Genomic DNA, 17904 nt, shown 5'->3' with positions numbered 1-17904 from the left:
TTCAATTCACATGAGATGATGCTCTCCTTGTCACGGGACTTCTATAATCATTCGAGAAATCGAGTCTTGATAAGTTTGTAATTGTTGGATCGCAAAGTAATAGATCTCTTTGTCGATTGAAAACTTTGAAAACTTTTGCGTGTTGCAACTTTTGTTGAGGCGTTACTTAAAATGTATGATTATGCAGGTCCCCTTTTGTCATAGTCTATGTTCTGTCTTTATACTTCATCATCCCTTCATTATATTTACTCGAGGTTAAAGATCGATGAGAGGTGAAAGTATCTTATGCAACTGTGGTATCACATATCACGGTCCAATCCTGTACTATATACCATGCGAACCAAGGAAAAGGTCTCTCTTTACCATATAAGTAGAGCGCACTAGAAATTTCAAATGTGATAAATCCAAGCAGATCTTGATGTTTCCGAATATAGCCTTCGTCCTATACTTTTTACCATCCTGGATATTACCAAACATTGTAGATATAGAAGTTCATGCTGTCATGACAAATTACTGTATATGTGCGCCGACACCAGTGTTGCTCGTATAGAATTTTTAGAGCTGAGGTACTACTTCCAGGTTTTATAAGTCAACGCTTGGATAAAAATTTGCTTTTCTGCAATGGTATTCGTGTTAAAAATCCACACGCATATGCGTAATCGATTTACTCTATGGACTTCAGTTTCTGGTACTATTACTTGGTTTGCCAAGAACGATCATAACTTCCATGAGTCCAAAAGCAGAGCAAGGGCATGCATGTTACCTGAATCCGAAACTGCGATCGTGTTTAAGGATCTTGGGGCAGGTCCTCCTGAACCGTCAGATCTCTCTTTTCGATCTCGTTGGCGGCCATTCGTCAAAACCGACCCCCACCTTAGCCCGGAGGACCTGGAAGCCGGCATCGTTCCACTTGACTTCCCAATGGCCATCCCCATCCCTCACCAACCGACCAGTGGACGACGGGTAAAGAGAAAGGAAAAGGAGATCTGCTTAGGGTCCAAGTCGAAAGACCGGAACAGGCTGACCCGGTAGTAGAAGATCGAGCGGACCGAGTGGCGGCCCATTGCGTGGTCCTGCGCGGATAGCTTGTGGGCCTGATCCGGTCCGACCGGCTTGCTGGATACTCTGCCGTTAGAGTCGATTGGATCTATACCCGGCTCTCACTAGAAGAGTCCACCATTCTCTAATTTTGCTTGCACCAATTTTTTCTTTTTTGGTTTATTGGTTATGCGAGAGAAAGATCAAAGTGCTCCTTGCGCAACAGAATGAAGGATTGGCCACATTTATAAATAAGAGAACTCGTACAAAAAACTTGTTTAAGGTTCAAGTTCCATATTTCAGGTTCAAGGTTTTAGGGCCTAACACTTGAAACCTATCCTGTATATCTAAGAATCTGGAATCTACAATCTACAAATTCCCACCAATCAAGTTCTTAAATTTCGGGTTTTACCCTAGTGAAGGAGGGATAAGGTAAAGGAAGGAGAAGGTGTCGTTTGAATTCATTTAGCGGGCAACTTTTTCAAGAAAGCACAAAGAAACTGCAGATAAAGCATCATATGACACGAGCTTTCAAAATGTCATAGCACACATGACGGCCGTTAATTACATAGAATTCCTTAAAAAAGGGAGTAGATTACAGATTGGTTAGAAACTTGTCACTTCATTTCTTTCATTGGCCAGAAGAAACCTTGTCTCTTCATCTAGCAGACAAGTTTTTGCAGACCTTTCTTAAGTTTGTCATGCACTTCTCACCCCTTTTTACCACATCAAGCGCAAATATGGAATCAGACATCTACCTTAGGATGCCCACGGGAGCCAAGTTCTGGTACGAAGCATGCCATACTCCACCCAGGAAGAAAAAGAACACATTTTTTCAATGCAATTGTAAGAGCAGGAGGGCTCAGATTTGAGTACCGAACATTAATTCACCAAAGCAATGCCGCTAAATGTTGCTCGGCAAGAGAGAACATCAATTCAACCACACATCGTCAATAGATCCTGTTCAGTAAGACATGTTTGTAATAAAGGTGTCACAACAATGCCAAAAGAAGTTGATTCTTCTCTATGACACAAAGTGATATAAAGTTATGCAGGACAATTGATCACTGTAGATCCATCTATCAGTAAGGCGAGCAAAATTTCGAGAGAAACTGGAGGATTTTTGCACTGATGACATTGCTTCCCCTTGATATAAAAATATCCAACATTTTCATTTTCTCTGACATCAATGGTCCTCGACCTTCTTTAGACCCTTCATGTCTGTTGTTTCCACCCTGCACAGCAAGCCAAAAGACGAAGAGCTATGAGATTCAGCAGAAATGCAGATCCAGATGAACGGATATTGCTTGCAGCAGCACTACCTAGGCTGTGTAGAGTGTGTATGGCAACTAGTACGCCAATAAGCAAAGATATCAAAAGGAAAGAAACAAGAAAAGTATAAATGAAGAGAAACAAAGCGATTGATGCACACCCAACCAAAGATTCACTAGATTAAAAAGACGGGAACAAGCCATTCAGGGAGGCCAAAGGCCAGGCAATCGAGAAAAAGTGAAAAGGAGGATTGTCTTTCACCTCCCAAGAGAAGAGAAATGCAGGTTGATTGAGTTGAGTTGAAAGCTATAGGAGTTGCTCAAGTCCCACATCTAATATCAAGCAACCTTCAATAGCATTCGCAGGACAATTGCTATTTGGGCAAACGTAGTAACTAAGGACCTGTTTTTTATTTTTTTATTTTCGGGTCGAAACTGAGGACCTGTTTAATAACCCAATTAAGTGTTGAAAACTGAAAATTCAGCCCTTAAATAGCTTGATCTTGTTTGGGTAACCTTAATTAGTATTGACTTATTAGACCCAATTAAGTCAAAAATCCAGTTGGGATTTCTTAATTCATTCAATAGCAAAAATAGTTGACGATAACTAAAACCGACCAACAATTGTAATGGTTAAAACCTGCCAATAATTGTAATCGTTATATCTTCGGTAAAAGAATAGCTATTATTTTTCAATTATTGTCAAGTAATCTTTTATTTTTAATACTTAAAATTCAGTACTTAAACTTACAACACTTAATTTTCAGTTTTATCAAAGAAGCCCCAAGAGACATTCCAATTTATCTTTCACCAATTCTACCAAGCATAACCATATGGAAAACAACACAAATGGTTCATGATCTTTGGCTCAACGTGCATTGTGGTCCTTGAACTTTTAATTTGTTCAATGTAATCCCTGAACTTTTGATACATGTTCAATCTAGTCCCTGAACTACATGAAATGGTTCAATGTTGTCTTTAAACTTGAAGTAATGGAAGGACAGCATTGAACACTTACATATACTCCAGGGACTAAATTGAACATGTACCAAAACTCTAGGGACCACATTAAACAAATTAAAAGTTTAGAGACGACATTGCACATTGGGCTAAAGTTTAGGGGCTACATTGAACAAATTAAAAGTTTAGGGACCACATCGCTCATTGCGCCAAAGTTCAAGGACTATTTGTATCATTATCCCCATAACCATACATCATGCCACTCCTCAGGCTTTTTGTGGATCATATGTAAAGTCGCCCTAAGTTCTTTTAAGCCGTGGGCATATTCAGATACAACCTAATAGTATCTAATACATTCCAAATGCAATCAAGATTCCTTATAATCCAGCCTAGGCCTAGAACCCCATTTTGCCCAACAGATCATAGATAATTGTTAGACCAGCCAATCTGCTTCGACTGTCTTTAACAATGATCCATTCTTTCTTTTCCTTGCAAACTCCTACTTTTGTTCCCCTCTTTTGCAAATCGTCCAGTATCTATTAATCTTGCCAATTCGCAAGCATAACTTCATGGGGCTAAAAGGGATGTCAATAGCTGTTTTTTTTTTTTTTTGGTAAGGAAGATGTCAATAGCTGTTACTCTTTGCAATATCTATTAATCTTCCCTTACGCTGCCCTGCCTTACACCCAACCACTCACTACACTTATGTTCATGACATTGCAGTTGAATATCTTGATAATGACAATGGACATACACAAGCTACAAAACTATCACTTCAGTGGGATTATGTAGTATTTCATCCAGCAAGCAGCCATCACAATTTACAAAAGCAAGTTTAATAGGCCAGAAAACTCCAGAAACTAACGCTGGCCAGTACCCATCTCTTTTGAGTCTAACTTCCTTTTTCCAATTAAGCGTTTATCTCTTTCATCCCTTTCCTTCTTAACTCTGATTGTTGCACCAAATGCATGTGATTATTAATCCACAAATAGGGAGAACATACGTGGTTCCATGCAGCGCAATCTTCTGTACTTTTGTGATTTCAGAACCAGACTGATTGTCTTCAATAAAGATGGTCAAGCTGAAACACATTTAAAAAGAGAAATATGTCAAAAACTGCAAATCATGAAAGAAAGTAAAATTAGGATATCAACACTTAATTACCTGCGAACATTTTGAAATTTGACATACTTTAAGACAACTGGCTTTCCCTACACAAAAGAACAGCAAGTTCTTAGAAGCAGACATTAACAATCATTATTCTCACTTTAAAAATCATAAGGATGAAATTAGTACTAAGATGCATCTTTCGGATATCTTAAGTGCAACAACTCAGCGAAGAATCTGTCAAATAACTAACAAAAGCAGGACCTCTACCTTAAGATTATCTTCTGATAAAACTGCTGTGTCACTTGGAGGGAAATCATTGACATTGCTGCCATATTCATTGTCAGAAAGAGGAACAATAAGATTCTTCCTTCATCAACGTAAAATCAAATCAAGCAATCATCAGGTTATCTCACCTAAAACCCATGTGTTCTCTGTTAGAAAACAGCTTCACTGTCTTAGGACCTAGATAAAAATTCGCTCGTTAAAATTCTCAAAGGTGTGTAATTCTACATGCTTGATCAAAACTGCATCGGGGAAAGATAGCCACCATAATCATTATACCTTCCTCTTCAGACGCTTTTACGACAAGAGCGTACAATTTGACCACTTGGGTGAAAGGTATATAAATTAAAAGCTGTTCATCTGCATCACTCTCTAGAAGCAAACCATCATCTTCTCTGTAACCCTATTCAAAGGAAAAAAAAAGGCCATAAGAACAAATCCATGCCTATAACTATGAAATATCGTTTGCATGTCAAACAATGGAGACCTACGTACTAGAGAGCTTCTATGATGCCCAATCAAGAGTTCGACAGTTCATGTGAAAATTTCAATGCCCAAACTTAACTTCAAAGTTCGGCAAACAACGGTCTCCAGTCATCAACAAAGGTATAAACATAAACAGAAAATGAAAGGACAGGAGCTTTCAAATTTTTGAACCTGTCAAATTGTGTTCTTCAACGTAACCTATGAAAATTATATATATGAAGTACTCTTTCAGTCCTAACTTCTAACTGCATGATGTGTAAAGTCAAATTAGTTATTTTTCACCTTAGAGCCCCCTTGTAGATAGATATATCTCGGTGCTATAGGTTTTGACATAGACATCAACAAAGACAAAAAATGACCAATGATAAAACATAAAAAACATTCATAAAATCATCCATAAAAAATAAGTTTTTCTATGATTGAACATATATTAAATTTCGTTAAGGATGAAAAGTGCAGAAGGAGGTATCTTATACAAATCCGACACAAATTTGCTACTACATGAAGCCTAGTCCCTAAAGTTTATCCTGTCTTGCACTTAAGCCCCTATTGCTAAACTGCTGGCTCTGAAGAATTCAATTTGATTGATTGGTTGCTCCCTCCATCTCATGTAATGAAAATATTGATAATGAAGCTGAAGGAATCCAACAAATATGAACAATATAATTGTGATCTGGCTCTCTAAAGGATTCTTTTGATAAAAAAAAAACATGTACCACATCATCCAAAATGTGGTTGAGAGACCAATAGATGTAAAATTATTTACATTCCCAGTGGCTCTTCCAAAAGCGAGTATGTCCAAGTCTAAACATTGACTAATTTTAAACTTCAGAGACTAAACCAAAAAGCTATTTTTCGAAAGTGTGATGGCCAATCTTTAAGGACCATCAGTTGATACCTGCTATATTCCCCTTGAATTGCAATATTCAAAAATGGAGAATTGATTATTTTCCTTTACCATTATGTATCAACCAAACACTGCAAGCAATTGGAAGCCCGCAACCTGGAGTGACAGCACAAGGACATCGACCTAACGGCTCCAATTACAGCTTCTACATAATTTTGTCCATTAAAAAAGAAAAAAAGAAAGCATATTAATCCCAATTCGACAGCGGCAAAGACGGACCTAAGGGGGCCTCAGCGCCACCGCCCTCGGGCCATCTGCCGGGCAGTGTAATTTTTTTCAGTAATTGTCTACTATACAGTACATGAAATCTAATACGGAGTTCATGGGTTTTTGGGTCCCCCCCAAGTTCAGATTTTGCAGGGTCTCTCGGTCTCGAAACCTCGCCAACCCTAATCAAAAGTTCACCCCCGCCCGCCGCCACTGCTTCGCGGGTCCGAAAACTCACGACTTAAAAAAACCGCCCCAAATCACAAAACTCAAGGCGAGATAATGAAAAAGGAACACCGAAGTAGTAGCCGTTCACCAACCTGCTTGAGGGCGTTGGGGAGGGAGTGGGTGGCGCTCTGGTTGAGGCATTCGACGCCGGACCAGTCTATGAAGTCCGACAGGTCAACCTGGGGGACAACAAGTCAAATCGCCCCGCAACCCGAGAAAAAACACACACAACTTCCGACAATCAGATCCTCCGCATGTCCCAGCCGCGCACGCGCGCGCACGCACACAGAGACAAAGAATACGAAGAAGGTACCTGATTCCTTTGGATTGCGTTGGCCGATTGTGCAGACATGGCCCAGGAATTCGTCCCGATCGGAGAGAGCTTTCGCAGCGAAATTGGAGCGCAGCGATTTCGGATGCTTCGGCGAGCGAGAGAGAGAAGAGAGAGAGAGAGAGAGTTTGCTTTGAAGAGAATTCGGGGGAAAAGGGGAACCTTCGCGAGCGGAGCGACGGCGTCGTTTCCCCTACTTGGGAATTTCTAAGGTACCCCCGTTTCCACGGGAAACTTCTTTCTTCTTTTTTTTCTTCTTTTTTTTTTTTCATAACCCGGGCTTACGATGTTTTTGTACTTAATGAAGACATTGCGTCTCGTACGGTTGTCTGGTACGTCGATTGTACTGTAGAATGAAAATGGTATGGTTTTAATCTGACGAGCTAGTTAGGGGAATCGCGACGGGCGCATTTTGATTTGTGTGTGATAAATAGTGTATCTGTTTGACTCCGTGCCCAAAAATCTAGGCCCGAGCATAAAGAAGTGTATGTGATGGCTAGGACCGGGCCATGACAATGCACTTAAACCATGAGGCTCAATCGATGGATGACAAGCTCATTGATCATTAAGTCCGTGATTATACAAGCGACTCATAAGGCCTATCAATGGAATGTCTGATAAGCTCATCGATCGGTAGCTTACAATTGATAGAGTTTAAGTGGAGGCATGACATGTGGCCACGATTGAATGATCCTAAGCATGCGCCAAAGTTGAAGACTGAATCAAGGAGAATCCATCACTTCAGGAATAAATGCAGCTAAGTAGTCAAGAGCGGTTACGAATCATTTTCAAATGGTACTAGGGATGGAAGACCGCCACCTCAGTCTTGCGCGCAAGAATGTGCAAGAAGATACTTTTGATTGATCCACTCGAATCGTCTTAGAAATTCAGGATAAAGCTTTTAGTGAAATAAACGAACGTTTGAGGCCTTGGACGCAAGCGTTAGGAATGAAAAGGTCAAACGAGTCGAACACATTACAAAAAAGAATCTACACTCTGGCAATATGGTAAAAAGAAAAGGAATTCGAATCGTTAATTATCTTGATTAACAAAATGGGATGCTGATAATAACAATTCGTGGAGTTTTCGAAAGGACGATCGATCCCATGACTAACAAAGTGGTTGAACGAGCAGTTTAAGCCTTAGAGTTGACCTTTGAAAGATAGGGAATCATCCATAACGATTGCAAAACTGAGGTCAGAAGACTTATCGATTCTGTTAAAGGCAAAATGAATGTAAGGATAATTCGTCGATAAGGCTCCCGGAAGAAAGCCAAATGCAGCGTGCAGGAACAATGGCCATGTCAATGAATACATTCCTGTTAAGATTGATCCAACTAACAAATCCCTCGCGAAAAATGGTCATTCCATGGATCGTAATACAGAGGCAGTTGTTGCTGCTGGAGAGTGCCCATCATTCAAATTTGGGATTGTGAACTTAGGTCCACTTCGACCAAAAAAAAAAAAAACTTAGGTCCACGGCATACACATTTTTAAAAAATGTTTTGATAAACTAATTCATAGGATCTATTTCAGACTTTCATAGATATACTATACTATGAAATCGAGGAAAAAATTTCATGCTAAATACATGCATAAACAAGCCAAATAATAGCGACTCCAAATAATAGTGACTCCATGGTTATCAAAATATACATTGCTTGGGAAAATTTCATAAAAAAACCTAAATCATGTGCATGAATTGCAATCGAGTCCTAAACGTTACAATGAATGCAATCGAGCTCTAAACTCTTATTGGAAGGTGCAATCGAGTCACAAATTGGCCCAATTCCCTAAAAAACCCCCAACTTTAGCCTTTGTCCCAATTATATCCCAAATTTTTTTTTGTCTCATAAAAAACCCCAAACTTTTACTTTTGTCCCAAATCTACCCGCTTACTATTCATCCAATTTTTAATATTATTTTTATTTTTTCGAATTTTTCTTTTCTTTTTTTTTGTTTCACTTCAACCTTTCGACCGGTCGCGTCACCCGGCTGGACCGGCCTGTAGGCGAGGGCCACGAGGTCGGCCCCGTCGCCGGCCGGGCGAGGCTCGGCCTCGCCCAAAGAACCTGCCAGGCCGACCTCGCCATCGGCCCCGCCGGGCCGCGGCGAGGTCGGCCTCGCCCAAGAATCGGCGAGGTTCAGCCTCGGCCGACCTCGCCCGGCAGACTGGCAAGGCCGACCTCGCCCAGGCTGCCGGCGGGCCGAGCCTCGCGCAGGATCTGGGGGGGCCCGGCCCCGCCGGCCGTCGGCGAGGTCGGCCTCGCCCGGTAGCTGGCGAGGCCGAGCCTCGCCGAGGCGGGCGGGGGCCGACCTTGCCGGCCACTCGCCTCGAAATTGAGTCACTAGGATCGGCGACCAAATCGTGAGGTTGAAGTTGAAAAAAAAAAGAAAAAAAAAGAAAAGAAAAAATAAAAAAATTCGAAAAAATAAAAAATAATATTAAAATATTAGATGAATAGTAAACGGGGTAGATTTGGGACAAAAGTAAAAGTTTTTGGTTTTTTATTAGACAAAAAAAAGTTTTGGATATATTTAGGACAAAGACTAAAGTTGGGGGTTTTTTAGGGAATTGGGCCGTCACAAATTAATACCAAGGGTTGTATTTCCTCCAATAAGCTCTTATTACCCTCGATCCATTATTTGGGTAGATTTGTTTACATATTACCTATTTTAAAATTAAGTGTAATCAAAGTTTAATGTAGCCAATTTTCACTTGACACATCGATAATTTTCGGCATTCTTCATCGACAACAACACCGCATTGCATAATTTGATAAAAAAAATTAGGAATTGATTATACAAAATAAAAAATTTAAAAACAAATATTATACATAAAATTTAGGATCCTATGGATATTCAAGAGAAAAAAAAGGGCAAAAAAGGCATATTTTTGACATATCCCCAAACAGCATAAAAAAAAAAAGGAACAAAAAAAGAGGATGAGCAGCAGTAGCAAAGACCAGCCTCCCATTGCTCTCTCTCTCTACCCCCTCTCTCTCTCTCCTCGCCATGGCCACCGCCGCCGCCGCCGCCGCCGCCGCCGCATTACCTTCCCTCTCCTCCGCTGCCTCCACCTCCCGCCGCCTCCTCCTCCGCACCCCGAGGGCCCTCACCCCGCGCGGCCCCCGGCCGAGACGGCCCTTCTCCGTCAAGGCCCTCTCCGCCCCCGCCCTCACCCAGGACGACCTCAAGAAGCTCGCCGCCGACAAGGCCGTCGAGTACGTGCGCAGCGGCATGGTCCTCGGCCTCGGCACGGGCTCCACCGCCGCCTTCGTCGTCGCCAGGCTCGGCGACCTCCTCAAGGCCGGGGAGCTGAAGGGCATCGTCGGGGTCCCCACGTCGAAGCGCACGGAGGAGCAGGCGCGGCAGCTGGGCATCCCGCTCTCCATCCTCGACGACCACCCGCGTATCGACCTGGCGATCGACGGCGCCGACGAGGTCGACCCGGACCTGAACCTGGTGAAGGGGCGGGGCGGCGCGCTGCTGCGGGAGAAGATGGTGGAAGCGGCGAGCAAGGAGTTCGTGGTGGTCGCCGATGAGACCAAGCTCGTCGACGGGTTGGGCGGGAGTGGGCTGGCCATGCCGGTCGAGGTCGTGCAGTTCTGTTGGAAGTACAATCTGGTAAATGTCTCAGACACTGAATTCGATCGGTCCGTTACACCATGTTAATAGGCTTCGAATTCAGGGCAAATGGTTCAGAATGTGGCGAAAAAGGCGGAATTTTTATTTGTAATTGTGAAATTATTGCGCTAGGAGGGAAAAAAACTTGCTTTGAGGATTTAAGATGAGTGTAGGAAAATGGACTATTCGATCATGAAATGGGCTGTTAGATGGGTGATGGTAACAGGAAATCTTTGTTCCTCGACCGGTTAGATAATCATTGTGGTTAGCGGGAGTTAAGATGAGTGTTGGAGAATTCGAATTGTGAGTTCAGTTCTTAGACGGATTGGATGTGTCATATCAGTTAAGCAGAGACAATTCATCTTGTTTCGAAGATAATGTCTCGGAAAAAAAACTCGAAAATCGGCTTTGTATTTCGTTTTTCAGTCAGCAAGTAAGTGAAGATGTGACCGGATGGTTTTGGTTACTCGTTAAATTCAAGGCACGAAGTCAGAGCGTTTTAAGTACTCAGAAACTCTGCATTAGTTGTAGTTTAGAGGACAATGCATTGTCAGTACTCGGTCGTCATTTTGTGATCCAACTGAAATCGACAGAGAATTTAGCTAGCAGGAATTCGTCATGATACTATTCAGTTCTTGATGTTGCGAGAAGCTGATCCATTTCGGGATTCTGATGTTGATAGGTGAGACTTCAAGATTTGTTCAATGAACAAGGGTGTGAGGCAAAGCTACGTTTGAATAAAGACGGGAAGCCTTACGTGACGGATAACTCAAACTACATTGTAGACTTGTATTTCAAGACTCCAATTAAGGACGGTCCTGCCGCAGGAAAGGAGATATCTTCGCTGGAGGGAGTGGTGGAGCACGGCTTGTTCTTGGACATGGCAACTGCCGTGATTATTGCTGGAAAAACCGGTGTAGATGTGAAGACGAAGTAACATTTTTGCCCTGCAGTCACCTTGGTGAGAATTGTAATCTTCATTAGATTCACATAGATTGTATTTTGCATCTCTTTAATGTGTAATCATGTTCAATTTGTTCTAGACGACTCAAATGTCCAGATGGGTCCTCCCATGCTTACATTGTAAATCATTCAATTTGCGGCGACCCTTGTAACGCTCATTATCAAGCCATTTCGAATATACTCTGCTCATCAGTTTCTGCTGTTATGATAGATAATTGCATTCATGGTTGTAACTTGTGAGTACACTCCTGTCAACTGTAGCATATCCTTCGTTTATTATTCAAACTTGCTAAAAAGACTATGGAAGTGATTCAACTGAAGGGAGATGAAAACAGTAGGTTTCTAGCATGAAGAAATTTGGCCTTCAATTTTGAACCGTCACATTTTTGCATGACTCATGTCTTATTTTTTATTTGGTCAGAATACATGTCTTATTAGATAACAGACTGTTTTGTTTTAGTTTTGTACTGAAGAAATTGAAATTCACAAATTCTGGCTATTGATTTAGAAATGGAGAGAATGTGACTAAAAGCTGGACCTGCTAATTGAGGATGTTAAGATGTCTAGGTTCATCTTCAGGATTCAGCAAAATTTGATGGATTTTATCTTTGTTTGTTTCCATTCTCCCTGTTTGCTGTTGCATGGACTATCAGTTGTCTACGATTTGTCATTTAATTTGGGACTAATGTTAGTTAAGCATCAGAATCTCTCTGTGAAGATCATATCTTTTTCTGTGAAATTATTTTGGGACGATGCAATGAGCCTGAATTTGGGCTAAACACAAGGAGAGTTTAATCCAAGACATGACTCATGATTTTGAAAAACAGTGCTATGCCTAGGGCGTCACTAGCTCCGTTTGCACCCGCGATCAAGATGTTTTGCAAAATGCCAGATTCATTCGATCCTAGAATGATTTCAAGCTTTGGAAGCCTCAATGAAAGCAGGAGCAAAATCACTCGTCTCTTTTATACATGTAATATAGCGTAGTGAAGTGTTAACCATACAATAGACATGTTTCTATAACAATTTTACACAAGAATGTCACTTCAACAAATAAAGAACAAAGTGCAACACAAGCCATTGCACGTATCGAAACTGAGTATAATCTATCTATACGTCTTTAGTACAACTCCAAGTGAAGACTTGGTCTTGCGATGCTCCCTTCTAGTTCCATAGAACCAAAGCCATAGACGCTGTGAAGATGGTCATCCACAGCAATTTCCCAGGAAGGAACATGTGGGCTGGTGAGAAATAAGAAATGAGGCATTAGGTCTGGTGAAAATTTCACTGGATTCTACTTCATAAATGCCCTGTTTAATGTTCTTAAAGGAAGTTGATGACTTGGATTGTTTTCATTCAACACCAAATGCACTGTCAAAGGCTATTCATTACTGTAGTAGGTGTGACTCTGTTATTAGCCGCCATTTCAGATTGAACTTTATGGTCATCAATGAGCACTGATTATGAAGGATGAACTTCTCTTTTTTGACTTACTGAACCTTAAAAAGCAAGTATCCTGTTCTTTGGAAAACTTGTTTTTGCCATAGAAAAAGATAAGATCAAGAGAGAGAGGTTTTTGGAATCTCACCGTAGCTTCCGCTGTCTGATCCTGTAGCAGATGAGTTGGAAAGTTTTATTCCGAGCTTTGAACAGTCATTACCGATTGCGCCTTCAGAGAATCCAACACGAGACACGTTAGAGGAAGGTATGCATGCGAGGAAAAACTGGGAATTAGTATGAATTGCAATCTTGAGTCTCTGAATATATATCTTACAATCATTGAAGCATGGGTAGACGCTGACATTCATGAGATTCGTGTAACCGGCATTGCACTGGCAAGTGTGCTCATAAGTTGCGGACTGTATGCACGTCCCTCCTCCACAATATATCCAGTAGCAAGCTAAAAATAAAACCCAGAAACCGCTTAGAATTTTTCCTACAATACGACTTATGTAGCAAAAGGATGAGCGAAGTGAAGATGATTTACGATCGAAGACAGATGTGTTGTATGGAACGGATGGGACCGGCGGAGGCGCGGGCATGCAGGAGTACTCAACAGAACCTGCAGAGAGAAGATTTGGAACTTAAGCATCTGTCCACAAAAGCAACACAATTTATATGAACCTCAAGCATATGGCTCTCAAAGTTGTATGTTTATGTGAGGAAATGCAGAGAGTTTGCAGATCAAACTCTCGAGCTTCGTGTTCGAGGATTAGTTTGTCTTTTTTCTCAGAGTCGCATCATCCATGTATTTTGCCATTTAACTCGAGCAAAAATTGGCAAGTTATACTTTTTTTCCCATTCTACTGCAGAGAACTAGTTAAATGATTTCTAGCTTCAAGGCAAAGTGTTTGCTTTATCTACTGTTCAATTCCTGCAACCTTGTGAAGACAGAGAGTGATTAGAGAAGAGTATTCTCACAGTTTGGAATGACACAGGGAAGGAACTTGAGGTTATCTTCATTGTCGAGGCGTGTCCGCTTCCAACCATCTTCGCACTGGCATTCGAAGGCAAATGGAGCGCTAGTGTTCACGACGCACGACCCCTTTCCACATTGCACTTCGTTGCACAGCTCCTCTGCAAAATTGATTGAAACCGAGCAAGAAGATCAGTCCATTATCGGTTGTTGTTATTGAACGCGATGAAGATATAAAAATCGGAAGCTGTTATTGCAGGCCCCGTGACCGGCGACAATAGCTGAGGAAGAAGTGTGCGCAATATATATACCAATGACAGGAGTCAAACTGTCAGCAGCAGTAGCAGCCATAGGCAGGAGCACAACAAGAAGAGCTAAAAAAGCCATGGTTGTGGAAGAAGCCATCTCCTCAGGAGCAGAGAAAATATGAGAGAGGGGGAGCGAGAGAGAGAGGGCTAGGAGGTGAGTAATGTATTTGGGTGTTCTACAAGGTTGTGGAGATTGAGATTACTAAACCTTTTCATCGTATATATACACACACATACAAAAGGAGATTGGTGACCATTGACATTGTTGTTAAGGAGGATATGATCAGTAGAGAAGCTTCTTCGGATATTAGAATGCATCAACGTTTGAAACGGGTTGTTGAGGTTGTAATTTATTAAAAACTCTTCTAGAGTTACACGTTTTTCCTTTACTTTGAATTCTTGGTTGGAGGTGTATTATTTCTTGTTCCCCTTTGAATAGTTCAACAAAAAACAAACATCAGTTTTCCATAGGTTCTCATGTCATGTTTGACTTCATTTTGTTTCTGTTCTAAAATAACACCGGATATAAGGACCTTTTGGCTCGATAATTCCTACGAATTTATGCCAGTCGCTCCAATAACGCGAACCACATAATCGGATAAGTTACCATCTATAGAGTAACGAGTATGATTTCTGAGATCGCTCCGAGCGAAAATCGCGGTGATTTGAAGACGGGTTCTGCCTACATCCGAATCGAATGCCGGACCGAGTAGCCTACTTGGGTTGACTCCCATTTTCTTTCAACTAAATCCATCCTGAATATTTAGGGGTTTCATGAACAAGTCTGTTTGACTAAGAGCCACATACAATCATTATTTGGGTACATATGTATTGGAAAAGTCAACAAAGGATGGCAGTTGCTTTATGCCTGAATTTTTATAGAAGTTTCCCAATCTTCATCGCCTCCCCTCGATGCTTAAGATCACGGAAAAGACTGCCTTCTTTTCTAGAAGCCTACCAGAATAACAACAGTCCCGAGGGGAAGGAAGAGGAGGCAAAATTGATCAAGCCACCGGATTAGCTTAGTGATTAAATAATTTAACACACAGGAGAATTGTACGCCTGTGTAATTTGAATTTTTCGTACCACGGGATGCAGATAATTCTACGATTAATTAGGTAATTCAACCAAGTTTTTCTTAATGAGCCTGTTACCTAACTCATAAAAATAGTAGAGTACTTCATGGATTTAGATTTTACCTAGAGAAGGTAGCTATCTCGTTGTCAAGAAAAGGATATCATTCATGTCAGCAAAGAATCTTATTATTTCTTCGAGTGATGAGAGGAATGGTAACGTATATTAGGGGTAAATTACAAAAATGTTGTGTTTTAAGTTCCCTTTAATTACACTTTCCATCCTCTTGTTTAAAATTTATAATTTGCATTCTTTTATTTTAAAAGTATCCTAGAATTCAAGTCTAGAGATATTAAAAAAAAAACTTAATATTTTGCATGCTCTAACTAAAGGGTTAATACCACGAAAAACCTCAAACTGATACACCTGTGATAAATTTACCCAAAACTAATTTTTTTACCATAAAAAATTTCAAACTGGTATATTTGTAACAAATTTACTCTTTTTAATATCGTGAAAAGTCACAGATTAGTACATCTATGATAAATGGAGGGTAAAACCCCAAATCGGTACACCCATTAACTGTCATGTGCCATCTAATTAAAAATTTTACGATAAAATTTAACGAAAACTAAAAGAAAGGTAAAATTATCACAGATGTACCATTTTAAAGTTTTTAGTAGTAAAAAAATTAATTTAAAATAAATTAATTATAAATATATTAATTTGAGGTTTTTCGTCATGTTATCGCCTAATCAAAATCATGTGAACGGTTGATGTTTAGGGTTCGAGTTTTCTTGTGAGGAGAGGCTTCCCAAAAATCTGGCTGTTGGAGACACATGGCAGCTTCTGAAGAACTTCCTAACGAGCTACGTACACTGCACACTTCAAATCTTTGACTTAATGGCCCATTTCTTCCATCGTGACAAGTCTTTTTGGGCCAAAAAAGAGAAATTGTGACAAATCTGTGAATAGTCCTAATGTTTCATCAACGAGGCCACCAGCAATGCAATTGAGACACGCATTACATTTTTCTGATGCTGAATCATCATCCTCAACGAGAAGGATCCTGTCGAGCAGGTAGGTGTAAGAATTTCAACATCTCCAGATCTTCTGAGAAGGACAGTAGGTATCAACAAGATGAAACTAGAAATAAGACATATCTGGCTAGTTAAGTAGCACAAGGAAAACCCATAAAAAATAGAGAGGAATAACATAGGATAATGCTAGGATACCTACCACTAGTTCACCAATTCGATAAAGTGAGGTGATCGTTTTTAATTGGCGGGGAATATGACTCCCGCTTTAATTATCTCATTTGGAGACCAATCGGGTGTTTTTATATCAAATCAATATTATCGGGTATGCACATCGAACAAATGTGAGATTAATATTAATATTATATAAGTATTCATATATCACATATATGATTAGCGTGAAACCAAATATGTTGGCCTTTTGTCAAGATTTTTTTTTTTTAATTTTCGCCTGTTTTTCGTGTCAAGGATTGCGAAGTACATAAAAGTTCATAGTTTTTAGAGAATTGCATAAAAATGAGGAAAAAAAGGCTCGAAGGTGGGAGTAGGCAAAGGCAAGAGCAGCATTCGAAGGCCACTTTCCCCCAGCTTGTATGTTCAACGAATTGGTCAACAATTTCATTTTAATGTATTAGATTAGAATGGGGTTTACAGAGTTTTCATATAGGTCGGTCTTCTAGGGTTTTTGTGTACTCCTCAAGGGGATGAGATCCTTTATCCCGGTTTGTATCCCCGTAATTTAGTAATTAATATCTCATTCATTGCGATCAGTACTAATTCATATGAATAGGAATAATCGTGAAATTTGTGACTGAACATATTGATAGTCGAGACTTATGGAGAAGCTAACACAACTATCGCGCGCGATAGAGAATTTCAAACCTTATGCGACCGGCACTAGTTAATTGCTACCGCTTACCGTCAATTTTTTTTTTGGCTCCAAACACTCCCCCACAATAGTTTTCCTTTTTGTTTGTCGCTATTTTCCTGCACGTCGCTTGAAATTATATGCTAAAATTTTCTCATTCTTTCTGTTCTGCTTTCGTATCTCGCAATAATACCTAATCATACAAAAACCTTGCGATAAATATATAAAAACGAACAAACCAAACAGACCCAAATAAATCACTTTCAGAAGCAAACTATGAGCGCAAGTTAAGCACACAGTCTTCCCAATTCCACGCCGTGAGATTACCAAGTCACCGTGTTATCATTACATTAATATATAGCCAAGTTTCCCAAGTTGTCTCCTTTTTTTATTTCAATTTTTTAATTTATCGTTTTCGAAATAGTTTGAAGGACGCGAGTTTGAAGTGGGCAAAATTGCTTCGCAAGTTGGATTTTCTTGTCAAAGACGTAGGGCTGCTTCTTGGAAGAGGTCTTCATCCGGCACACATGCTTTTCATTGAATAAAAGTAATAAGCACAACCACAAACACCCTCACTAATTCCAAATTAATTTCTTTATTCAAATGATGACGATACTATGATGAATAACTACAAGAAGAAGGTTGAATTTCCTGCAGGTATAACCGAGTGAAATTACCATGAACCAAAAAAAAGAAAAGAGAAAAATCTCTCTTTGAAACTTGCAGTTAAATAAAATTGCTACTTTCTTACTCTTATAGCAACTCCCTTTCATCGATTGGGATTCTTCCTCA

The 17904-nt window shown here is 40.4% G+C and overlaps 3 protein-coding genes across 4 annotated transcripts; 1 reads left to right on the top strand and 2 right to left on the bottom strand.

The window, feature by feature from the left end:
* Positions 1–1905: 1905 nt before the first annotated feature.
* On the bottom strand, positions 1906–6961 carry LOC115664413 (PITH domain-containing protein At3g04780). Of its 2 annotated transcripts, XM_030586348.2 has the most exons (8): positions 6803–6961; positions 6582–6668; positions 4941–5064; positions 4793–4841; positions 4647–4704; positions 4434–4480; positions 4273–4350; positions 1906–2273 (listed from the first exon to the last, which is right to left on the bottom strand). In XM_030586348.2, the coding sequence occupies exons 1-8, from the start codon at positions 6839–6841 to the stop codon at positions 2225–2227; spliced, it is 531 nt and encodes a 176-aa protein (XP_030442208.1). In that variant the 5' UTR covers positions 6842–6961; the 3' UTR covers positions 1906–2224. The 2 variants fall into 2 exon arrangements, with proteins under 2 accessions (XP_030442208.1, XP_056166175.1); XM_056310200.1 differs by lacking the exon at positions 6582–6668 and having other exon boundaries at positions 6803–6950.
* Positions 6962–9763: 2802 nt separating this feature from the next.
* Positions 9764–11598, top strand: LOC115680950 (probable ribose-5-phosphate isomerase 3, chloroplastic). The gene is made up of 2 exons (XM_030604799.2): positions 9764–10446; positions 11129–11598. The coding sequence occupies exons 1-2, from the start codon at positions 9835–9837 to the stop codon at positions 11381–11383; spliced, it is 867 nt and encodes a 288-aa protein (XP_030460659.2). The 5' UTR covers positions 9764–9834; the 3' UTR covers positions 11384–11598.
* A 753-nt stretch (positions 11599–12351) lies between these two features.
* LOC115680925 (uncharacterized) lies at positions 12352–14440 on the bottom strand. The gene is made up of 6 exons (XM_030604765.2): positions 14137–14440; positions 13831–13986; positions 13397–13471; positions 13184–13309; positions 12998–13078; positions 12352–12650 (listed from the first exon to the last, which is right to left on the bottom strand). The coding sequence occupies exons 1-6, from the start codon at positions 14228–14230 to the stop codon at positions 12574–12576; spliced, it is 609 nt and encodes a 202-aa protein (XP_030460625.1). The 5' UTR covers positions 14231–14440; the 3' UTR covers positions 12352–12573.
* Between the last annotated feature and the right edge of the window lie 3464 nt (positions 14441–17904).

Source organism: Syzygium oleosum, unplaced genomic scaffold (genome assembly GCF_021117445.2).
Source record: "Syzygium oleosum isolate NSW1041296 unplaced genomic scaffold, Sole_v2.1 Sole_v2.03, whole genome shotgun sequence".
NCBI classification, from domain to species: domain Eukaryota; kingdom Viridiplantae; phylum Streptophyta; class Magnoliopsida; order Myrtales; family Myrtaceae; genus Syzygium; species Syzygium oleosum.
This window is presented reverse-complemented; position numbering and strand designations above follow the sequence as displayed.